Below are 26,008 nucleotides of genomic sequence, written 5' to 3'. Positions count from 1 at the left end.
CATAAGAACATAAGAAATTGCCATGCTGGGTCAGACCAAGGGTCCATCAAGCTCAGCATCCTGTTTCCAACAGACGCCAAACCAGGCCACAAGAACCTGGCAATTACCCAAACACTAAGAAGATCCCATGCTACTGATGCAATTAATAGCAGTGACTATTCCCTAAGTAAACTTGATTAATAGCCGTTAATGGACTTCTCCTCCAAGAACTTATCCAAACCTTTTTTGAACCCAGCTACACTAACTGCACTAACCATCTCCTCTGGCAACAAATTCCAGAGCTTTATTGTGCATTGAGTGAAAAAGAATTTTCTCTGTTTAGTCTTAAATGTGCTACTTGCTAATTTCATGGAATGCCCCCTCAGATTGTGAGCCCTCTGGGGACAGTAAAATAATCATAGTTTCTGAATGTAATCCAGTATGAAGTGGCTAAAAGGCTGAATATAAATACAATACAAATATAAATAAATTACAAATATAAACATGTACTTTTTGGGTACAAAAATGACCAGTATTTTATAAAATACTAATTTAAATCTCCGCATCTCCACTTACGCATGCAAATGATGTCCTGTTCACAGTTTGGAAAGCTGGGCTGACTGCGAGTAAGATTGGGTGAGGGTTCTGCTGACAAGAATGAGCAAGCGGAAACAGGATAAATCAAACTACAGCTACACAAAAAGACTGCAAGATTGGATAGTGTTGGTTTTGTTTAGGCTTTTCTTCTGTTTTTGGTGCTATTTAATTCAACTCTGGCTTGACTTATGGTTTATGCACCTCTGCTCATGAGTTGCAGACAATGGTTCCCCCCCAGTTACAATCAGCGAAGAAAGACACCATACTATCTTTCTAGCTATCCAATACATTGGCAAGTCTCTACCAGTGCAAACTGTTTATATTTCTTTGCATGATCAACTACTGATAGTGTGCCAGATAGTGCTTTGCAGGTGGATGAAATATCCAACTCTCTTCAGTTCATCATCTTTTGATATTCTCATAGGGCTTTGTGAAACTACTTTGCCCATGTAATTTATCAGCCTTTACATTCTGCCAAACCACTAGCAGAGAGCTTGTCTTCAAGCAGCTGACCTCTTAGAAGGTTACAGTTTATGGGTCATCACAGCAGTGGCAGGTGGTAGTACCACTGGTGGAACCCCTCTTGTTTAGTGCATCCTTTGACCAGCCAAATCCAGTGCGAAGTCACTGGAGAAAAACCTGGTTATTGCACTAAGTGAATTCCCTGTACCTTTGGAAAATTGCATATAGGGACATATAAGTTTTAGGTAAAGTAGGGCAAAAAATGTGCCAAAATCCTCAAGTCAGTTTTCTCACACAAATTAGAAATGTTTTGCTGGGCATTTAATCTCTTCCTATTTCTGTGAAGGAAAGAAAATTGACAAGAAAACAAACCATGCAAGCAAAAATTCTAAATTTAGCAATTTCAGGCAAAAGTTCCATAGTCATTCTTGTAGAAATATTTGTTTGCACAATTTTTTTTTTCTGTGGATTTTTTACCTTGTCTGAAGTTGCAGGAAATTAAATCCTTAGGCAATAATAGATGCTATTTCAAAACTGTGAGCTCACTGATATGAAAGGTGTTCTGTAGCTTTCCTGCTATGCTTGTGCTCAAACTTAAATCTGTCTTTTAGTTTTATATCATACAATTCTATAGCAGTGGGTAGGTTTATTACTCTCAATTCACAAGCATGATACATGGGGCAGGATCAAATCCATTTCCAAAAACAATGAGACATTTAAAATAACCTTTTTTTTTTTTTTTTTTTTAAATAAGGGAGCTTTTCAAATATTGCTTGAGGCCTCTATATCAACTTTGGTTCCAAAGATAAATAGTCCTGAGGACTTCTGGTGATGAAGTAGAGCTGAATGGAGTCTCCTGTCCTCGCTCTTGGAAACCGGCAGCAATATCTCAGATTTTTTCGTATTTTTGTAGTCGGTGACAGATTATTTGTTAATTTTAATCATTGCTTACTCACATGAACAATTTTGTGATTAAAAAAATCTGTGGAAATGTCAGGCAGGATGAAGAAAACTGGCATTGAGAAAGGAACAGTAGGGGGAAGACAGAATGACGCTGGAGTTGAGTGTCGTGGCAGAGAGGATATCAGAGGCCTGATTGAAGGAACTTACAAAAGCAGTAAATGTGGCGATAAGCGATAAGCTTCAAAAATTGCAATCTTCGATGGACAAGCTTAATGAAAAAAAGGAACATCATGGCATGATCACCTCAACTGAGTAGAAAGTGGTGCAGGATGACGATCGTTTGGAGCAAGTAGATGCCTCTCTCTTGCCATTGCAACAGAAAAATCAGGCTCTTGAAGAACAGCTCGATGACCATGAAAAATCGTAGCCAAAGGGATAATGTGCAAATCGTAGCCAAAGGGATAATGTGCAAATCATTGGCCTTCTAGAGAGGCATTACTTTGTTGGTGTGAAACAGGGCTACCGGAAGCACTCAGTGTTGCAGTGCAGGACCGCCTGATTTTAGCTGAGTGAGTACACCACATGGTCCCTGTTGTCGCAATAGCTACCAAATCAAGGCAAGTCATCGTCAAATAGATAAAATGTGACTTTTGATTGCTTATTGAAAAACTAAAGAATTGAAATATTAATCTGCCAAGTTGTTGCTTTTCCCTGATATCTCTGCAAAAGTGCTGGCGTCATGTAAAGAATTTTCACTGTATTACTCCTAGCTTTATCAGAAGGGGATTAAATTTTCATTGCAATATCCTGCTCGAGTAAGGGTTTTTCATAATGGGGAAATCAGAGTGTTTGCCACTCAAGATGAGTGTCAAACTTTTTATGGAGAAACTTTAAGTACCACATTACTCACATTACTCGCTCTGATACTTTTTTCCTTCTGATGTTACAATTTGCATTATGGGGAGCTGACTGTTGGGTTCTTTTTTTTTTTTTTGGACTCCCTCTTTTCCAGTTTATTAAGCTTTTTTTTTTTCTTTTGAACTCCTGTTGCCTGACTTTCTTGAACTATTTTTTTTTTCTTGCCACACAGAATATTATTTGTGTTTCCAGGGACTGAAAGTATTTTCATTTTATAATGTCGGTTCCTGCTGGATGTTGCAGTTTGAGTAGGGCACTTGGTTCAGATGAAGAGAGAAAACTATGTGAAGAATATTGAACTCCAGTTCAAGCTTTGGAGTTGTGGGACATTGATGTTGATGAGAGGGGGCAAAGGGACATGGGGTTTTGGGGACATGTGTATGTGGTATGACTATGTGTGTGTTTTTTTTACTTTTTTTTTTTGGTATATCATTGTTATTGTCATTGGTGTGAAATTGATGTCTTATTACATATCTACATTTTAGAGGCCAGTGATGTAATATTAACCCTTTTGATCTTGGAAGTATTTGTAACCTACTGGAAAGAGTTGTATGCTGTGGACTTTCACTCTAATGCCCCTCAAGTGTTGGGGGTTTTTTTCTCTTTTAGATATTCCTCAACTTAATGATGAAGAATGATCAGAGCTTGATGCCCCAATTTGTGTGGCACAACTTCACTTAGCTAAAGCCTGGACCTGACAGTCTAGGGCCAGAATTTAAAAAGAAAATATTGGGAGATTCTGTTTTGAATCCTTTGAAGGATATGTTCCAATCTGCAAGAGAAATCTGGTGCTTTTAAGAAGCACCATAACCTTGCTACTGTGGTGTGACTCTCTAAACCCGGAAAGAATTGGTGTTATCCGGAATCTTATAGACCCATTTCTCTTCTCAACCAGGACATAAACATTTTAGCTACAATATTGGCTCATAGAGTTAATACATTTATTTGCTCCCTTGCTTCTGCTGATCAAACAGATTTTATAAAGAGAAGACTGTCCGACTCAAATAATTAGAAAGCCTTATTGTCTATCCAGTCCTGGTCCCAGGGTAATAAAGAGGGGTTACTGATAAGTCTTGATGCTGTAAAAGCATTCATCAGGGTTGATTGGAAATATTTGTTTTGGATCTTGAAGAAATTCAATTTTGGAGACATTTTTATTGAATGGGTACAATTACTATACAATAGACCTCAAGCGTAGCTTATGGTTAAAGGACGCTTTCGTCTAATTTTATACTTGAAAGGGGTATCTGACAGGCTATCCCTTATTGTCCTTTTTGTTTTTCTCTGGAACTCTTAGCCATTAAATTGTGAGGTTTACCAATATTTCAAGGGATACAGTTGGGTAGGAAGATGGTCAAATTGGGATTGTTTGCAGATGATATATTCTTAAAGGCAATCCCAAAATAAGTTTAGATAGGATTATTGAAATAATATAATTTGGGATTTTTTTCAAGTCTAAAGATTAAATATAATAAGTTTGAAGCTTTCCCATTAGATATATCTCTAAATAATACTTGGAATGGATCTTTTCCTTTGAAATGGGCAATGAAAAGTGTGCAGTATTTGGGTATTAATCTTGCTCGGATATCAACTGGGTTATATTCCCAAATACAGGGCTGGAATTTTGCCTGCCATTCTATGCCCAAAGCAAACCTATTTTGAAAATAGAGTTCTAGGCATTATAATTATTTAGGTAAATTATGAGCTGTGTCTGCTGCTTGGGATAATGTCTCACAAAATTTACAGTGCCAAGGGCACCAAAAATTCAAATTCTAAGTTTGTGAGTACTGTAGTATTTTGCAAAGTTTGTTAAGCAAAATTGCATGCATTTTTCAGTGCTGTAATTTCTACACATAGAATAATATCTATAAAGACTGTATTCCCAATGGGCATGCACATGCAGGAGTGATGTTCTTGTAGTTAGGATAGTGTGTGGACACATCTCTGTCATCTCCAGAAGCAGGTCTGTTCTGTTACTGCATTTTGCACTGTTATCTCTTTGGCAGAGTCGGCCTCTGTCTCCAGCAGTGTTTCTTTCCTTCTGTAGTGAACAGCTGTTCTCTATTCTACTGCTGCCTGTCAGATCTCAAGACAGTATCAACACACCTGAAACTTCGGGTGTGGAATCAGGACAGCAGGTGGGGGTTAATATTGGCACGCGCATGTGTGGGCAGGTGGCGTCTCGCGTGTGCAAGGGGGGGATTTTAAAAAATAATGTACAGTGATGCAATCAGGCCTACACTTTCCTATCCCCCTACTTAGCCTTCCTCCCTTTTCCCTCTCCTCCCTGACCCCTTAACCTACTCTAACTCGTAATTTTTTTTGTTTTATTACTTACCTGCTCCTCCGAGAAGGAGTAAGTTCCACATGCCGGCAGCCAGCTGGCATGCGCTTCCCCTGGACAGGGCCTAATGGCCGCTGTCCTTATCAGCCCTGGCCTGACCAGACCACGCCCTCTGGCGTTTTTGTGAGCGCTTAAGTTTGGGCTTAAGTGTTTATATTAAGTGTGAACATTGTTTAAAAATATCATCATTGTAGCCCAGACAGATGTATTCCTGTTGTGTTCAATGGTCCAAGGGCTGCTCCCGCAAACTGCTGCATTCACCTCCCCTGGCTGGGCTGACCTTGCTCATCTCTGATGCGATGGCTGCCGCTGGCCAGCTTTGCGGCCAGATGCCACTCCTTGATGCAGCAGGACACCACCAGTGGAATGCCGCCAACAGTGCGTGCCACACCTCCCCCTAGGTATGGGTGCGCACCACTTCTTGCAATTTAAAGGGACTGTGGCGGACCCCTAGAGATCACAAAACAAAGGAGAGAGGAGACTCAACTCGCTCAATACATCTGACAAACAATTTGTCAAAAGATTTTTATACAACAATTAATTACCCAACAAATGACAATATCATAAAGATTGTTGCTCAAGTAGTATAAATGTTGGAGTTAGGCCTTTCCTAACTCCAACATTTCTTAACTCCCATCAATCAACACACTTCGCTTGCAATACCATTAAGAGCCTCCTCTTACAATGTTATTATATGTAATTATCTGATCTGCATTTTCCTTCTTACTCCAAGTTCTATATTTCCCTGTTACATGTAACTGCTTTTTCTGCACTATTGTTCAAGTTGTTAAGTTTATTTTAATTTGCACTCCTGTTTCTTGTGAACCAGCATGATGGGACAATTGTCTTGAATGTTGGTATATAAAAAACTTAAATAAATAAAAAAAATAAAATAAATAAATAGTATAATCTGCAGCCTCTCACCACGCAATGGGCCGCAGGCTGTTATCAGCTTACAGAGCTTCCTTTTTATAATCATTTATTGTCGTTTGTCCACCCACCAAATACCTTTATTCAAACCAATTCTATAACCATATAAATTTTTAAATTTTTGAATGTTCAACCTTACTTAGAACTGAACGTTCTTTAAATATCAAATTCAAAAAATAGAATACTTAGCCGTAAATGTTTTCAATCAAGCAGCTGCAGTGCATTGCTGTTGAATTTAACCATCCCAACATGAATCATGTTTCAACTGAAGTATCAGTCTTCTTCAGGGGAATTGTAATGTCTCAATTCAGGCCAATATATTCCGTGTACCCCGGACCGAACTTAAAGGTCTCTCTAGGGATTCAAAAATGGCGCTTCAGCGTCAGATGTATTGAGCGAGTTGAGTCTCCTCTCTCCTTTGTTTTGTGATCAATTCAGGAGAGGTAGTTGCTTCATCATTGTTTGATTATCTATCTATTATCCAGGACCCCTAGAGATGACGTCACCCGCACAGCCCTATGTAAGGACAGCTCCTCAGAAGCAACTTGCCTCAGCAAAAAGTCCAACTACTTCCTAGTAGTGGATGTTGCTTCCCTGCGTTTCAGTCTTCATCCCGCTTGTCTTCAGCCTTCACTCAGCTTGTCTGGTGTCTTCGTTCCAGTCTGTCCCATCCACGCTGCCCATTTGTTCTTGTCCTAGCCTCCTTGCTCTGCCTATCCGTCCCTCTTCCCCTCCCTTGGATGGATACCTGGTTTTGACCATTGCCCAGACCTCAGATAAGCCTGACTGCTGCCTGCCTATGACCATAACTCCTATAGATCTTCTTTTCTGCCATCAGCAGAGACCCCACCTAAGTCCTGCCAGCACCCAAAGGCTCAACCCAAGGGGCACATGGGCTGGTATAGGTGAAGGTCCTGAAGGGTCTCTGCTTCACTTGAGTCCACCTGCCAATGAAGGGAACCTGTAAGGTAGAGTCAATCCAGCCTCGGCCTCAGGGTCCACAGATACAACAATTCCATGCATTAAAAAAGGTAGCAGGAAAGCCAAATGACTGCAGGCATGGTTAAAACGTGAAATGAAAGAGGCTATTTTAGCCAAAAGAACTTCTTTCAAAAAATGGAAGAAGGATCCAACTGAAGAAAATAGGAAAAATAATAAACACTGGCAAGATAGAGGCAAAAAGAACATTTTAAAAAGCTAGCCATAGAGGCAAACACTCAAAATAAAACATTTTTAAAATACATCCGAATCAAGTTGGTTGGGCCATTAGTTGATTGAAGGGTAAAGGGGCACTTAGGGCAGACAAGACTATAGCAGAAAAACTAAATTAATTCTTTGCTTTGGAGGATGGATGTTTGGATTATTTGCTGAGGAAGATGTTTGGGAGATATCCATACTAGAAATGGTATTCAATAATGATGTTCAGAGGATCTGAAGCAAATCATGGTAAATCTGGAAGATGCAATAGGGCAGATTGACAAACTAAAGAGTAGCATATCGCCTGGACCAGATGGTATATACCCCTGAGTTTTAAAAAAACTAAAAAAATGAAATTTCAGTTCCATTACCAGTAATTTACAATCTATCATTAAAATTGTCTATTGTACCTGAGGATTGGAGGGTATCCAATGTAACTCCAATTTTTAAAAAGAGCACCTAGAAACTATAGACCAGTGAGCGCTGGACTTCAGTGCTGGGAAAAATCATGGAAATTATTCTAAAGAACAAAATCACAGACTTTGTTTAATGTGAAATAGCCAACAAGGATTTATCCAAGGGAAGTTTTGTTTCACCAATCTGCTACATTTTTTTTGAAGGGGATCAATAAAAGTGCAGATAATAGTGAGCCAGTGGTTGCAGTATATTTGGATTTTCAGAAGTCATTTAACAAAGTCCATTGTAAAAGATTCCTGAGAAAGATATAAAGTCATGGAATAGGAGGCAATGTTCTATTCTGAATTGTGAATAGTTTAAAAAGTAGGAAATAGAGAGTAGGACTTAATGGTCAGTTTTCTCAAGGAAGCAGATAAAAGTAGAGTGTCTCTAGGTCTGGTGTTTTTAATATATTATAAATTATCTGGCAGAGGGAATAATAAGTGAGATGATCAAATTTGCAGATGACACAGAATTATTCTGAGTTATTAAATCACAAGCATTGTAAGAAATTGCAGGAAGAGCTTGCGAGACTGGGCATCTAAATGGCAGATGAAATCTAATGTGAAAAAATGAAAAGTAATCCAAACTGTACTTACAGAATGTTAGATTCTAAATTAAGAGTTACCACCTGGAAAAAGGATCTAAGCATCATCTTGGACAATGCTTTGAAATCCTTAGCTCAGTATGTGGCAGCTGTCAAAAAAGCAAACAGAATGTTAGGAATTATTAGAAAAGGAATGGAAATAAAACAAAGAATGTCATAATATCTCTGTATCACTCCACGATGAGACTGCACCTGGAGTATATGCACAATTCTGGTCATTGCATCTCCAAAAGGATCTAGCTGAACTATAAAAGGTACAGAAAAGGGCGACCAGAATGATAAAGGGAGTCCTCCAAAGGTCAGCTCTCTCAGCTCTGCTATTTAATATCTATTTAGCATCGATTTGTAAGTTGTTGGCTCTACTCTTTGGGGGCTATGCAGATGACATACAATTCTTTGATCCACTTTAAAAAAACCTGGTCTGGCACAACTTCAATTACATTGTATATGAATTCCATAAGATGTTGGTTAACTCACAATAAATTGGTACTCAGCCTATCCAAGACAGAGATTGTCATGATTCGAAGCAGAGAAAAAATGTTAGTTCTCTCTGTGTTCCAATGTGGCTACACCGAGATTAAGATCCTTCCTTAGGCTAGAAGCCTTGGAGTTCTTTTCGACTCGAAATTACCTATGGTACCACAAATTAAAACTGCAGTGAAAGGTGGATTCTATAAACTACACTTGCTTCACTGCATTAAGGCACTATTTGCTGAAGACTTCCGAACAGCTGTGCAGGCCATGATTTTTCCTATAATTGATTACTGTAATGATATATACTCGGGAGCTCCATTAACTGTTATCAAGGCGCTTCAATTACTACAAAACGCTGCCGCTCTGTTAATTTCAGGCCATAGTATAAGGAGCCATATTTCACTGGTGCTTTACAATCTGCCTGGCTCCCTGCGCAATGACAGACTAAACGTAAAACTGTTGTGTTAATACTCAAAATGTTGGCATGGATTAATGCACTGCTCCGCACAAAGGGGCCTGTTGGACGTTCCATCTATGCATCCCAACAGCCTTGTAGATACAAGGGAGCAGGCCTTCTCAGTCGCTGCCCCATCACAATAGAACACTCTTCTTCAAGAGCTTCACTTGAAGGACTGCCACAGAACTTTTAAGAAAATGGTTAAAATCTTTGAGGTCGATTTTAAAACAAGTGCACGTGCGCCCATAAATGCGCGTATTGGTGCACGAGCAAGGATACGCTGACATTTTTAATTGTGCTCGTACTTACGCACATATGTCTTAAAATGTAGCAACCATGCGTAAGTATGCTCCTAATTTTAAGAGGTTATTCAAGCACAGCTAGCGCACATTCCCAGCTTGTCCAGTTAATACCAAGGTCTTTCAGACCTCTCTTGTTCTTCATCCTACATGACCCCCAATTAACCCAGACCCTTCACCCTTTTCTATAAACCTTAAAACACGAGATCTACAGGAGTAGCAGTAAAGCTGTGCAGATATCTAGCGTATGCGCGCGCTGCAGATTTCAGTTTTAAAATTTGAAGTTAGGCGCGCAAGTCTTGGCTCTGCTCGGAACGCCCATGTCCTGCTCCTTTTCTGCCCTTTCTTCTTTACACACGGGTAAATACACACATATATTGTAGCTTTTAAACATCTGCGTGGCTCACGCACATCCCACATACACGTATATGTGAGCAGCGCAAGCAACGCTTTTAAAATCAACCTTTTTCTTTAAACTGACTTTACGGTAAGTTTATTTTACTTTAATGCCAGTCATTGTCTCTGAACTGCCACATGTTTATGTTCCTGTTCTGACTTTGTATATGATTATTGTTTGAATTTTATGTATGTTGACTTGTACACTGCTTAGGGCCTCAGTTCAAGTGTCATATAAATAAATAAATGAGGGCATGGAATGGCTCCCCTATGAGGAAAGTCTAGAGGTTAGCTCTGTTCAGCTTGGAGAAGACAGGCCCGTCTTGACATCACCAGAAAAAGATCATTCTCTGTTGTTGGACCAATCTTATGGAACGCATTACCAGACTCTTTAAGATCCATATCCAACAACAAACACTTCAAAAAATCCCTAAAAACACATTTATTTCAATCTGCTTTCCATATATCACACACTAAATAACATAACTACTTCTCCATCACACAGGGCACAACATTATTATATATTGATTTATTTTTTATGTAAACTATTCATTGTTTTAGATTTTATTTTTATTATATATTTTTGTAATTTTGAGCTTTTATAATTTGATAATCTTTATGTTCTTTTAAATTTAAATCTTTATTTACATTTGTTTTTTATTTAGTTATGTAAACCGTTTTGATTAAACACTGTTTGTAAAGACGGTATACAAACACTTTTAAATAAATAAATAAATAAAATATGATAGAAAGCTATAAAATCATCACTTTGAAAAGTTTTATTGTAAAAATTGGAAAGCAATTCATAAATTCATATAAATAAATAAATGAGTGAAGTAGAAAGGGTAAATGTGAATCGGTTATGTACTCTTACAAAAAATACAAAGACTATGGCACACTTCATAAAGTAGATAAGTAGCACATTTAAAACAAATTGTGCTAAATGTAGAAAATATTTTTTCACTCAGGGGTAGATTTTTTTAAAAAGCGCGTTCGCGTACTTTTGTTGGCGCACTAGGCGCCAACAAAAGTACGCTGGATTTTATAAGATACGGGCGTAGCCACGCGTATCTTATAAAATCCTGGATCGGTGCACGCAAGGCTGCCGATTTTGGGCAGCCGGCGCGCGCCGAGCCACGCAGCCTGCCTCCGTTCCCTCCGAGGATGCTCCGAAATCGGAGCGGCCTCGGAGGGAACTTTCTTTCGCCCTCCCCTCACCTTCCCCTCCCTAACCCACCCCCCCCGGCCCTATCTAAACCCCCCCCCCCCCCCCACCTTTATCCATGGATTTACGCCTCCCGGAGGGAGACGTAAATCCACGCGCGCCAGCAGGCTGCTGGCGCGCTGAGACCCGACCCGGGCCGAAACCACGCCCCCGAAACGCTGCGTCCCGCGACCTACGTGCGGGACGCGGGACCTAAGCGCGTCCCGGGGCTCTGCATGCGCCAGCGGCCTATGCAAAATAAGCGCGCTGGCGCACAAGGCCCTGCTCACATAAATCCGGGCGGATTTACGCGAGCAGGGCTATTAAAATCTGCCCGTCAGCGCATAATTAAGCTCTGAAACTCAACTCATTGACAGGATGTGGCTTAAAAAAGGTTTGGACAAGTTCTTGGAGGAAAATTCCATAAACCGGTATTAATCATGTAGACTCGGGGAAAGCCATTACTTATCCCTGGGCATTGACAGCATGGGAACTATCAACTATTTGGGAACCTGTTGGAATCAGGATACTAGCCATAAGGAACTTTGGTCTGATCCAGTATAGCAATTCTTATGTTCTTATGCCTCTTCATAGCTCAACTCTTTTAGGTTGATTTGCTTCTGGTAAGAAGGGTATGATGTGCATGCTCACTTAGGGAAACAAAGGGATAGTCCTCTGATTGTTAGACACATGGTCCAAAATGGCTGAAGAAGAACTGAGAGAGTGGAATTCACCCTCAGGAGTCTGCAGGAGATAATTAGCTCCTCACCTCTGCTAGTCTTGTCCACCAGAAACTTTGGATGCCAAAATCAATTTATCTGACATTGCAAGAAGGGGTGCCAGACAGGAAGGAAGAACAATCTAACATATTTTGCTTGTTTTCACAATTTTGCAGGAACTATACAGCCAGTCGTATGATGAGATTGGCGTGATGTTTGCCTCCATCCCAAACTTCTCTGACTTTTATACAGAGGAGAGCATCAACAACGGTGGGATTGAATGTCTAAGGTTCCTGAATGAAATTATTTCAGATTTTGATGCAGTAAGTAAAATCATTTTCTACATTCTCAAATCAGATTATTGCTTTGTGATAAAAAGCCTTTTTACTTTGCATTTTAAATATGCTGTAGGCTAATCTAAGATGATGATAGTATAATAGTTAAAATTCTCTTTACCACTCATGTGACTGTAATTGAGTCACTTTCTATCTCAATGTTTATTTTATTTTATTTATATTTGATTACCCTCATTTCCCTTTACACATCAAAGTGAGGTACAATAAAATATTAACATGTAACAATACAAATAAGTAAAATTTACAACTGGATAATAAGGAATTAAGAATATTGTTCCTTCTCCTTGCATGCCTTTGAAAGCTGTCAAACAGTCCAGGAGTAAGAAATTGTGCAACCAGACCATCCAGAGCGGAAGGGGTACACTGTGTGCTGCCACGCAGGACAGCAGATCCTGGGAGGGCAACATGGAGCAGCTGTGCAGTGCGATGTGGGGATACCACGTTCACTGCTAGAGGCAGAGCTGAGCCTAGATGTTTGGTTTGATGCTAAGAGGAAAACACAAACTGAGCTGATTTATTATAGAAAATAGCAGGAAATCCTTGTTCAGCTTTCAAAAATACATTTTCCAACCTTTTTCTCTCTGTTTTGATTTATGTCTCTCACTGCTTGTTCCCTTTTTTTTTTTATCTTTATCTATCTGAGCTCCATCTCTGTCTTTTTGCTTCTTCTTCTCTTTTCAAAATAGTAGCATAGTAATGACAGTACATAAAAAACAAATGGTCCATCTAGTCTGCCCAATAATTTTCTTATGGTAGTAACTGCTACTCCATGCAGGTTACCCCATGTATTCTTGTTAAGGATAGTATCTCCTGCTTCGTGCAGGCTACCCCTAATCTGTTAAGGGTAGTAATTGCCTTTCCATGCAGTTTACCCCATGCGTCCTGTTAAGGATAGTAACCAACGCTGTGTGCAGTTACTCCCATGCATTCTGTTAAGGGTAGTAACTGTCACCCCATGCAGAAATGTTACACCATCCGTTTCTTCAAGCCTTTTAGTTCTGCAGTGTTTGTCCCATGCCCTTTTGAATTCATTAACTGTTCTCGTCTTCATCACCTCTTCTGGGATGGCATTCCAAGCATCCACCACCCTCTCCAAGAAGAAATATTTCCTGTTGTTGGTTCTGAGTTATCCCCCCTGGAGTTGCATATCATGAATGCAGTACTACTGTTTCCTTTTCAACGGATAAGGTTTGTCGATTGTGCATCATTAAAACCTTTCATGTATCTGAAGGTCTGTATCATATCACCCCTGCACCTCCTCTCTTCCAGGGTACACATATTTAGGTCCTTCAACCTCTCCATTTGATGGAAACCCCCCCCCCCCCACCACCATTTTGGTCACCCTTCTCTGGACCACCTCCATCCTATCTGTCCCTTTTGAGATACGGGCTAAAGAACTAAACACAGTACTCCAAGTAAGGCTTCACCAAGGACCTCTACAAGAGGATTATCACCTCCTTTTTCTTCCTGGTTAATCCTCTCTCTATGCAGCCCAGCATTCTACTAGCTTTGTCACATTGCTTCGCCGTCTTCAGATTGCTAGACACTATCACTCCAAGGTTCCTCTCTTGGTCCGTGCACAACAGCCTTTCACTTCCCATCACATATAGACGTTTAGATTACTGCATTCCAGATGCATGATTCTGCACTTCTTGGCATTCAATCCCAGCTGCCATCTCTTTGACCACTGTGCAAGCTTCCTTAAATCATGTTTCATTCTTTCTACTCCTTCCGGCATGTCCACTCTGTTGCAGATCTTAGAATCATCCTCAAATAGACAAACTTTACTTTCTACCCCTTCCGCAGTGTCGCTCACAAAGATATTAAACAGAACTGGTCCCAATACCAATCCTTGTGGTACTCCGCTGTCTTCGATCCATCGACCAGTTTGTAATCCGTGCCTCCAACTTGGCACTCATTCCCAAGCTTCTCATTTTATTCATGAGCATCCTGATGCAGAACCGTATCGATTCCTCACCCTCTACCTATAGGACAATTGAGAAATGTTATTCTGTTTCATAAACTTTTAAGTTAACTCCTTATATAATGGTTTCAGACTGTCTTGATTTGACAGTAGCTCTCACACTGTCTTTGCAATGTCATCAACCACTGAGTTAGAACTTTCTTGAGCTATTGTATGAATCTGCCTTTGTGACGTTTTAGACTTGATTGGTCACAGATGTTGTGTACATCACTATGAGCCAATACCAAAGCAACTCCTAAAGTTCTAAAAACAGATAAATACGAATTGCATGTAATTCTTCATGAAAGTTAATATAATACTTGCTCAAATAAAGATTTTATATAATGGTGATTTGAGCATGTATATGTGAAATAAGGGGATATGTTCCCTGTTTATCTGATTTTGACTAATCACTGCTGATCATATCCATGCACCAAAGGTGAGAGGGATATTACTTTTTAAGGCAGCCATTTTGTAAAAGAAAACTCTGTGCATTGTGCAGAATTTCAAAGGTACAGTACCCCGTATCAGTTAAAAAATGTAGTAGTCCATCCCCTGGAAGCAACAATGCCAGCAAGAGTCACATAGTACAATAACACTCACTGTATCTTATTGGCCTACAATGTCACAAATGAACCAACTAGATCCCATCCCATGTAAAGCAATTTGTGAGAATCTTTTGAATATGGCTGCCCCCAAGGTCCTAGAGGAATGGCAGTACAAAAGCTGAAGCCGTTTCAGAAATAATGACTTCAGAGTTGATGTAGGTTGAGTTGACTACTTGTCTTGCACACCTTTGAAATACTGCAGAGCACACAGAAAATGTAGATTTGCTTTATAGCTACCGCATCAGCCTGAGGGAACAAAACAATGCAGTAATCTCACCACAGGATCTCGGATTCCAGTATGTTAAAATAATTTTCCCTTACTCAACATGGCACATGGCCAGCAACACAAACCCTGTTCAGAGACACTTAAGGAACTCAAAAATGTACTCACTGGAAGGCAGAACGAAAAGGAAGAATAGGTAGAAATATTCTGCTATTGGTCTGGCTTCAGTAAAATGGAAGGAGATGTTTCCTGTTCAAAAAGAAATCTATGAACAAGGAATGGGGGTCATGACATAAATTTGGAGGGAGGAAGGTCTCAGAAGAAGTAGGAGGAAATACGTATTTGCTGAGAGGGCTGGGGATGCCTGGAATAGCCGACTAGGAGAAGTAGCAGCAATCAGAACTGGGATAGAATGTAAACATGCTTGGGACAGACGCCAGGCACAGTGGTAAAAGCAGTTGGGGTATAGCAGGTAGAAAAGATGTGTGTGGATTGGGGATGAGGAGAGGAGGGGAGGGGTTCTAGATTTTAAGCCCTATCTGCTCAATTACATGAAATATCAGAAGGCTGTAAAAGGGAGAAAACAAACCAATGTGCACAAAGAAATTGTGCTGCTGCATTGAGCCTCAAGAAGAGAAATCAACCAACATGAAACTTTAGCAAACCTCTGATATATTTTCTTAGGCAGTGAAAACTGGGCAGACTGGATGGGCCAAATGCTTCTAATCCGCTATCATCAACTATGTTGTTCTGTTGTGGAGGATTGATAAAGCAACAAGGAAGGCTGTTAACAAAGCCGTGGAGGTAACCAGTTGAGAATTAGAAGCCAAGGTGTCCCAAAACTAGAATCCTTTATTATGAAACTGAATATCTTTTTTCTGGTTGCCTCCGTTCTGTTGTGGAGGACACACCTTGCTAATTAGACTGGCTTTGTTTTTTCAAACCTTTTACTGAATCCATAATGTCTCTTTTTTTTTTCTCCCTATGTGTGGTAGCTCTTGGATGATGCTCAGTTCCGCTGCATCACAAAGATCAAAACCATCGGCAGCACCTACATGGCCGCCTCTGGAGTGACACCGGATTCCAACACCAATGGCTACAGCAGCACCATAAAAGTAAAGAGTGCAGCAAGATATTGGCAGGAGGTTGACAGCAACTGATTCTGGGCTAATGTGACCCTCTTATTTGAAAATTGCTGGGCACGGCTGGCTCCATGCTGGAGAGGACGGTGCGCTGAAACAGAAGTGGCACCTCCCTCCAGATGAACAGTGTCAGCAGCGATAGTCTGTGACTGCAACTTGTTTGCATAGGCAAGGATTGCCCCTGAGAAAGGGAGATTCTCCTAGATGTGCCTAGTGTTTAATAAGCAATGAATACAATAACTTTTTCTGCAAGTTGGATTCTAGGGCAGATCTTGATGGGTTAGTGAGTGTCCTGCATAGATAACAGCAATGTGCCAGTCCCATGGAGCCTGCATGGCCAAAGTATGCCGAATGGAAATTGACTGCTCAGTTTAAACTGACAGAGTGGTTTTGAACCTGTCTTTAGGTCTCTGCCACCTCTTTTGTAGAAACTGTTTAACAAAAAAAAAAACCCAGACCCATGGCTTACCTACAATGTAGGACACTTGTGTCTGAATTTCCTGTTAGGACGTGGGTGCATCATGGAAGTGATGTGCAAAAGGCATCGGCCACTATCCTCGTCCTTCTGGCCTCAGCAGGAGAGGGAAATCAAAGTCACCCAAGTATCAGTGAAGGGGAGAGAGGGTAAAAGGAGATAAAGATGTAAAATGAAGGAAGAATTGTGGGGGAAAAGTAGACGAGCTTAGGGATAGCAATTGTTATGGGTAAATAAAAAAACAGTGGCTGCCCTTGCCGCCAGTAACATTTCATATGGCCGTCGCCTCTTTCTTCCCTTACGCGTGTGAGCTTCATTTTGTCGTGCTTTTTCTTTTCCAGAAAGAAGAGATATCTGACAAAGAGCGCTGGCAGCATTTAGCGGATCTGGCCGACTTTGCCCTGTCCATGAAAGTGACCCTAATGAACATCAATTACCAGTCCTTTAACAACTTTATGCTTCGAATAGGCAAGTGACTGTCCAGGGGTAGCAGCGAGTACTGTTCCAGTGGGAACAAATGGATGGCAGCCCCCAGAAAATAATAAACCAAAATTACAACAGCGCGAAGGCAGCCAGTGCAGTGGAGGATTTTGTCCAGTAATGTATTCCAGAAAATAGAATCAGGCGCTATTATGGGAGGGGCTTTTTTTTTGGCAGCATCCTGCTTTCAGTGCAGAGACCAGGGTCAGGCTTTCCGTTCTCTAGGCTTGCTAGGGCTGGGGATGCTGTGGAGTTAGCACTCACAACCATCGCTCAATGTTGACACCTGCAGGTGAGACCTAAGGGGACAGGCATGCTGGGCTGCAGAGGAAACCACGGGCTATATGACCCCTGGCAAAGGAACATTGCTGCAATGGTTGGGCAGATTTGGGAGGGGGATATAAAATAAGTGAAAAATGCCAAGAGGTTGCAAATGAAGGCTCTGGCTCCATAGTTCAAAAGAGGCCGGTTCTAACTGAGCTGGGAGACTAAAAGAGCAGGAGGAAACTCGTTACAGCTAATAATCCCCATCAAATGAATATAACAAGCTAATGATTCATCAATATCACGTGCTGTCTTCTATGTCAGTGTTGGCGATTGTGGTGTGCCAGTTCTCCATTGGCTAACCTTTCTTCTCTTTGTCCCCTGTCTCCAGATATTGACCCTACTTCATGCCTTCACCTCAAACTGTTCACCACTTCCCGGTATCCTTTGCCCTCTATCATGCCTTTCCGTACTAGATTAGATAATTTGCTGCCAGAACCTCTGGAGTACATAACCTGCAAATCTCGTTTTCCTTTTGACTGGTTCTTCAGCCAGCGTTCTTCCACCTTCCATTGTCTCATGTACCCATTCATTTGAAATCAAGTCCTTTCAGCTAATCTTCATGATTTTTCTATAAAATCACATTTCAAATGCATGCATTTTCTTTATGATCTCTTTATAGGGGTCAATTTTCAAACTGTCCACATTGGGTCAGTTCTCAGTGCACAAGTTCACAGGTCACTTGCACCTGCTTTTTCTGCAGGTAGAATTTTGCTGGAGAAGCTTATGCAAGGATTTTAAAATGTCATCGGTGCACGTACCATTCCTCCCCTGACCTAAACACGCCTCTCCCGCCCCCCCCCTCCCCCTCCCCCCCAGGGATGCCTCATCTGGGTGCGGTTAGAAGTCCACGCATTGTGAAGCAACATGTGAACGTTTAACGATCTTGAAGGAGGGCAGTTTACAGACAGCTATTTACCTTTGCAGATTGCTTGGAAAATTGTCCTCCTGAAGTCCATTCTTCCCTTCTGCATCCCAGCCGGGGCATATAAGATGTGAGAGGGTCTGGCATCTGTGTGGGCCAAGTGCCAGTCTCTGGAGTAGAGCCTCAGAGCTATGAAAATGGGTTGGGCAGATGGTGTGGTGTACCCGGACCCAGAGGCTAGGAGGATATACAGGTCTCCTTAGCTGGTTAGGGCTTTCAGTCCCTGAGAAACCTTTCTATGAACTCCCTCTGACTGCTGCAACTCCCAATCCGTGGAAATATGGAATTCACTCCAAGATACATTCCAAAACAACCAGCGCTTATTTTGGGGTGTTACCAGCAGTCAGAAATGAGTAGCAAAGTGAACATAACTGATTAGATCAGGGTGCAAAGGTTTACCCAGCTGGGCTGAGGTAGTTGCAGAATTACAAGGAAAGTTAAAGGTACAAGTGCCTTCCCAACTTTGTACACTTGTCTTCCTAGCAGCAGAACCATTTTACCAACTCTTTTTCTCAGTCCTCTACTCCACATCTTAATATACTGCCAGCAGTTACATTTACCACTGCTTCTTCCACAATGTCCTCTCCTCTTCTTAAATAGACCATAGACATTATAGTTTTCGTATCAAGTTTACATCAGGAATCCTTTTCAATACTCATGATATGCCACATAGTATCTTTCCTCCCAAGATCCTGAAGCTTTGTTTCCTCCAGAATTTTCTTCTCCAGAGCAGTAGCCAAACAACGTAGTGCCTAAGGGCCAAGTGAAAATCTGCACCCTCACCCAGTACACAACACCTGACACCACGAGCTGGGAGTCTCTGTTCAGTGTTTGTATAGCAATGCCCATGGCCAGTGCAAGTGTATTAGGTGCCCTAGGAAAACCTTACAGCCTTGCATTCCCTACCCTATCACTCCCTCCTCACACACAATTAAAAATTATGCATTTATAATAACAGATTTTTCATGAAAAAGGACATTCAAAGCACAGTCTTTTGAGGTAAAAATATCACTTACTACATGCACTGCTGTGGTGCCAACCAGAAAACCCTGCTAAAAAGCAAGAGACACTTGGAACTCATATGGTATTAGGCCTACTGTAATGCATCTTGGGCAAGAGCATGACCCTCATGCCAAAGGAAAACAGAATTACAATGCAGTAAACTTTCTATATCAAAACAACACTAACTGCTAGCACTCAAAAGCACCAACTCTACCTATGAAAGTTAACACTGCAAATATTACACCAGGTCTAAAACAGCAATACACCCCTTATTAGGAAAACAGAACAAGCCAAGCTACTATAGATCCCTACGAAAAGCTACACACTATTGAAATACCTCAATTCAGTCACACATACAAAACACAGATAGACCCTCAAATACAGAATAAAAAGACAATAAAAAATAAATAGAAATGTACAGAGAAAAACTGAACTGGAAACCGCAACAAGCCAAATTCTGTATGCACTGCAACAATGGAAGAACAGGAGCATTACCATTCCTCATAAAACAATAAAGTTATTAAAAGCATACCAATAAAAAAAATAATTCAAAAATAATGAATTGAATAATATTCAGTAATTAAAAACTCACATAACATTTTCCAAACACCAATAAAATATTTCAGTTAACATATCAAATAATACCCAATAATTAAAACAAATAAGGATTTAAAAATATACCCTGTTATCCATACATGGGAACTTTTGATTTCCAAATGCCCTAAAATTGTCATGGATTATTAGGCAGAGAGAAAGTGGGGTCTGTCTCTCACACACATGCTCTCTCTCAGTCTCCTACACATAATGCTCTCTCTCTCCCACACATATTCACATTCTCTGTTTCCCACACACGCATGGGCTGTCTCTCACACACATGCTCTCTCTCTCGCAGACATACACACATGCTTCTTCGCTCATTCTCCCACACATGCTCTTACTCTCCCACACATACACATGCTCTCTCTTCCACACATACACATATGCTCTCTGTTTCCTGCACACATGCTTTCTCTCTCATACTCTGACACACATACACATATGCTCGCTCTCTCCCACACATGCTGTCTCTATCTCCCACACACATACACACATGCTCTCTGTCTCCCACACATATGCTTTCTCTTATACTTTCTCTTCCCCTGTTGAAGCAGCAAGCAGCAGCAGTTTCCTTCTTCAGCTCCCACAGCCAAGGGAACAACTTCCAGCCACATAGTTGACCTAGCTTTGACTTTGGGCTCCTTCCACAGGGCAAGGCAGGATGCACACCTCCTCCTCTGCCAAATCGATAGCGTGGTTGGTGGGGCCTTAGTAAGTGGAAATTCCACAGCCCTTTTCTCACACATACTCGTATTCATACCCCCTCTCTATCTCTCACATACACACCCAGTCTCTGTCTCATACCCACAATCTCTCTCTTCCTCACTCACAGGCTTCTGGCTCTCATAAACACACTCACACACGTACAGGCTTTCTGGCTCTCCTATGCATAAACACAAGCACAGGCTCTCTGGCTCTCATACACATGCACACATAGACACAGGTTCTCATACATCCATCCCTAGCAGTCTTGCTTATCATCCCCAGCAGACTTATTACCCAGCCCCCTCTCCCCTCCTAGAGCCCCACTCCCCAGCACTCTTGCTCCCAAGCCCCCCTCCCCTCTCAGACCCTCAACTCCCCAGCACTCTTGCTCCCAAGCCCCCTCTACCCAGCCGTCTTGCTCCCCTTCCCTCTCCAGCACTCTTGATCCCAACCCTCTCCCATCTCAGACCCTCCCAGCATTCTTGCTCCCACTCCGTCTCCCCTCTCAGATTGCCAACTCCCCAGCAGCCTTGCTCCCCTCTCCTCTCCCAGACAAACTACTCCCCAGGAGTCTTACTCCCCATTCCCCTCTCCCCTTCCAGATCCCACACTCTCCAGCAGTCTTGCTTTCCAGTTGCCTTTCCCATCCCAGAAACCCCACTCCCCAGCAATCTAACTCAACAGCCCCTACCCCCTCCCAGACCTCCAATTCCCAGCAGTCTTGTTCCCCAGCCTCCTTTCCCCTCCCAGCCCCCTACTCTCCAGAAATCTTGTTCCCTAGACCCCTCTCCTTTCCCAGTCCCCAGCAGTCTTGTTCCCCCTCCCACACCTTCTGGAGGAGGCACATCACCCCTAGGGTATTTCCTTGTGAGGAAACAGCTTACTGCCTTGGGCCTCTACCCTTGAGAGGGAACGTCCCAGTAGGGCCCTCTCACAGAGAGGAAGCCCCAGGCTGAACCCATTCCCCAGAGGGGTTCCCTTAAACCTCCCCTTTTACACTGAGGGGCATACTCCTTTTCAGGAACCAGCTTCTCAACCTTCTTAATGGGAAAACCTCTCACTTAGAACAGCAACCACTACGATATAACACAGTCAATTGCACAGTGTAAATTTTCCAGAACGTAGACCATCTACTGCTCGCTCTGAATATCACACACTATAGTAACACTTCTCAGCCGTTTTTATTTTGTGGCTCACTTTCAAGTTTGCTGAATCCCTGTGGCACATCACCCTCCCTGGCAGGAGGAGAGCAGCACTTTTTATCTGTGTGTGCTTAATTCTGCCAGCTTCAATCTGACAACCGAACAGGCAGATTCTGCAAGATTAAAGGGCCCCATGCAATGGTCCAAAGATTGAAGCCAGCAGAGGAAAAACACACACTGGCAGGAAACATACCTACTCTCGCTCTCTCTCTTTTTTCTCATCCCTCTTCCTCTTCCTTTATCTCCCAGGATTCCTGCCCCTCCCCCCACTCCATCCACAGTCCAAGGTTCTCTCTCTCACGCCCATCACAGGTCCTTTCTCCCTGTCCTTCCAACCAATATTCAATCCTCTCCCTCCATCCTGGGTCACCTCTCCTATCCAATGTTCTCTCACTCCCTCTTCCTGATTCCCTGGTCTTCCCTCTCTATTCCCCATCTCCATCCCTGGATCACACCACCTATTCCCAGTCCCCTCTTTCTGAATCATTTCTCTATTTCCCTCTTCCCAATACCCAGTCCTGTCTCCCTTCCCATCTTTTGTCCTTTTTCCCTCTCCATCATCCTGACTCTTATCCAGGATCTTTTCTCCCTTCTTCTTCTCCCTCCCCCTCAGTTCCCTGCCCTTTCTCTCTTTCCCTTTTCCTGCCTTCTGCCTCCTTCTCCCTCTTACCCAGTCCTCTCATATGTCTGTCCATCCGTCCGTCCATAAAAACATAAAATTTGTCATTCTGGGTCAGACCAAGGGTCCATCAAGCACAACATCCTGTTTCCAACAGTGGCCAATCCAGGTCAAAAGTGCCTGGCAGGATCCCAAGGGGTAGATAGATCCCATGCTGCTAACGCCCAGGGATAAGTAGTGGTTTTCCCAAGTCTATCTGGTTAATAACAGTTTATGGACTTTTCCCTGCTTTGTCCCTCCATCGCTTACCCCTTAGCCTAGGTTTGGTCTCCTCTTCCCAAATCTCATTCATGATGTCTGATGTGCTCTGTATCTCGTGCTCCTTCCTCCACTGATATGGCCTGGCTTTTCCTCCCACCCCTGGCTGGCAGAAGCAGTGGTGCCTAATACTGTAGCAACATCCAGTGGCCTCCTCTCTCAAGCAGTCACTGTCCTCCTCACCTCTCCCAACGTTCACCACCTTTAACATTGCCCCCAGGCATCGACCCCCTTCTTCCCTCACCCCCTTCCCTCGCCACAAATCATTCGTGCCTAACTGGAGCACTGGCTGATTTCCTCCTCCTCCTGCTGAGTCACAAGTGCTTGCAGCACAGACATCTACAGCCTGGCTCAGTGTCCACGTCAAATAAAAACAGAAAATCAGAGAACGAGCCCTGTGCTCTAGGCAGCAGGTGCGTGAGGGGCTAGAGCAGGAAGCAAAACCTTCAGGATACAATGCTTTCAACCGTCAGCATCCAAGCCCACTTACTGAAATTAAGATGCAAAAAAATCCTTTTATTCACCAGTTGGAAGCTGAATATTTTAAGGGAGTCTAGAGGACAAGTGTGAAAAGGGAGCAGGGAGATTCACCTTATTATTTTTATTTTTTTATGTGCATCTGTTCCCATCATCCCACTTTCAGGCCGATACAGAAAAACGAGCGGGAGAGCGGGCACAGGCCACTCTCCTGGGCGCGCGATTCAGCTGACAGCCACAGGTTCGGAAAAACGGACGCCGGCATAATTGAGCATCCATCTTCCGGGCCGCGGGCCGATTTTTAATGTTTTGTTTTTCTTAATTTTTAATTTTTTTTTACTTTTGGGGCCTCCGACTTAATATCGCTATGATATTAAGTCAGAGAGTGTACAGAAAAGCAGTTTTTTCTGCTTTTCTGTACACTTCCCCGGTGCCGGCAGAAATTAATGCCAGCCTTTGGGCAGTCATTAATTTCTGAAAGTAAAATGTGCGGCTTGGCTGCACATTTTACTTTCTGTATCGCGCGGGAATAACTAATAGGCCCATCAACATGCATTTGCATGTTGATGGGCACTATTAGTTTCGGGGGGGGTTGGACGTGCATCGAAAACTGTACTGTATCGGCCTGATTATTGGCAGGGAGGAAACTTCAAAGAGAAAATGAGGAGAAAAAAAAAAAATATATATATATATTTTTTTTTTTTTTTTACTGAGAAGGTTGTAGATACCTGGAATAACCTACCAGCTGAGATAACGGTAACTGAAACCACAACAGAATGGGCAAGATTTTCAAAGGGGTACGCACGTAAGATACACGCGTACCCCCCGAAAACCTGCCCGAAGTTCCCCCTGCACTCGCCGAGCCTATGTTGAGTAGGCTCGGTGGCGCGCGCAAGCCCCGGGACGCGTGTAAGTCCCGAGGCTTTCCTGGGGGGGGGGCATGTCGAGGTGGCGCGTCATTTGGGGGTGGGGCCGTGGGCGTGGTTCCGGCCCGGGGGCGTTTCGGGGGCATGCCCGAGGCCTCCAAAATGGCTCCCGGGTCTGGGAGTTGCACGCCGGCGGCCGGCCCGGCGCGCGCAAGTTACGCCTGCCTCGGGCAGCCGTAACTTGTGCAACAAAGGTGGGGGGGGGGGTTAGGTAGGGCTGGGGGGGTGGGTAAGGGAGGGGACGGAGGCAGGCTGCACGGCTCAGCATGCGCAGATTGCCGATTTTGCACAGCCTTGCGCGCGCTGATCCCGGATTTTAACAGATACACGCAGCTACGCGTGCATCTATTAAAATCCCGCATACTCTTGTTTGCGCCTGGTACGCGAACAAAAGTACGCGTGTGCGCAAATTTGTAAAATCTACCCCAATGTGTACATATTTGAGACTTGAGTGTTTGCTCGGTTGTGTAGGGCGCCATCGTTAAAGCCGTTTATCCAGGTGAACTGGGCTGGCTGAAAATTGCCTTCCCTGGGTTCAGCTGACTGGACTTGTGAAGTCTGCACAGCAAACGTATATTTAACTGGATTGAAGGAAGGCATTTCCAGGGCCCTTTTTAGTGCAGTGTTGGAAATCAGTGTGCATAAATAGGATTTTCCAATGTATGCATGCTGTTTTCCAGCAAAAAAACCCAACAAAACACAGCCAGAAGCCAAAGAAAGTGCAAAGTCTGTGGGTTCTTTGTGGGCGGTTTTTGAAGGGAATGTACATCTGCACTTCCCCCTTGAAAACTAGGAATAAGGTTTGCACCTAAGTGAGTTGTCCAAAACTTACCCCCATGAAACTTTAACAGGTCAATGAGGGGAAAAATATAATACTAAATGGGAAGAGAGTGATCAACCTCAATAGATGTCTAAAAAAGAGACTGAGAAAATCTCAAGGAGTAACCAAGGTTGCAATACAAACAGTATTAGGTTTCTAGGATAGCTGGGATAATTGGCATAGAACAGCCATGGCTACAATCCTAATAGCAGCTGTACGGCGCCATCAAGCTGCCAAGATGATCGGGGTGATTTGCACATGAGTGGCCATGGTTATAACCAGAGAAAGAGCCTTCTCAATTGCTGGCCCCTCCCTTTGGAACTCCCTCCCCACCAATCTCCGTCTAGAACCATCCTTACATAATTTCAAAAAAGGCATAAAGACATGGCTCTTCAAGCAGGCCTACCCGGATGCAAATCAAACATAGATAGTTACCTCCTTCAACTGCCCCAACCGCCGCCTATTGCCTCCACCACCCTACTCCCCCCCCCCTTCTCTCCCTAGTGTGACCTAGTGTGCTCCCCCCCCCCCCTCACCTGCCATTCAGAGCTAGCCTTTTGTCTCATATATTTATTTGTATACAGTTACCGCAGTTTTAATTTTTGCGCACTCTCTGTAATATATTTTAAGAAATTTATCCTGGTTACTCTCTGCTATCTTTTTTCTTATCTGTGTTCCTATCTTTCTAACCTAATCTCTCCCTCCCCCTGTCCTTCTACACTTCCCTTTTCTAGCCTGCTTCCCTTTCCCCCCTCCGCGTTCTTTGTAATTTTCCCTTTTTTTGGTTAATTGTAAACCGGTGTGATGTGACCTGCGAACATCGGTATAATAAAGTTCATAAATAAATAAATAGATAATATTAATGAGCGTGTTTGGGAAAGATATCAAGGGTAGCGACGGGAAC

General features: G+C 42.7%; 1 protein-coding gene across 1 annotated transcript in view; it reads left to right on the top strand.

Moving 5' to 3' along the window:
* Nucleotides 1–26,008, top strand: part of ADCY3 (adenylate cyclase 3) — a 369,755-nt gene that overhangs the window by 335,441 nt on the left and 8,306 nt on the right. Inside the window, exons 16-18 of the mRNA XM_029596196.1 lie at nucleotides 12,119–12,265; nucleotides 16,088–16,207; nucleotides 17,051–17,177. Coding sequence (XP_029452056.1) covers nucleotides 12,119–12,265; nucleotides 16,088–16,207; nucleotides 17,051–17,177 — 394 coding nt within the window. The remainder of the gene's footprint in view (nucleotides 1–12,118; nucleotides 12,266–16,087; nucleotides 16,208–17,050; nucleotides 17,178–26,008) is intronic.

The sequence above is a fragment of the Rhinatrema bivittatum genome, chromosome 3, assembly GCF_901001135.1.
Source record: "Rhinatrema bivittatum chromosome 3, aRhiBiv1.1, whole genome shotgun sequence".
In the NCBI taxonomy this organism is placed as follows: Eukaryota; Metazoa; Chordata; class Amphibia; order Gymnophiona; family Rhinatrematidae; genus Rhinatrema; species Rhinatrema bivittatum.
This window is presented reverse-complemented; position numbering and strand designations above follow the sequence as displayed.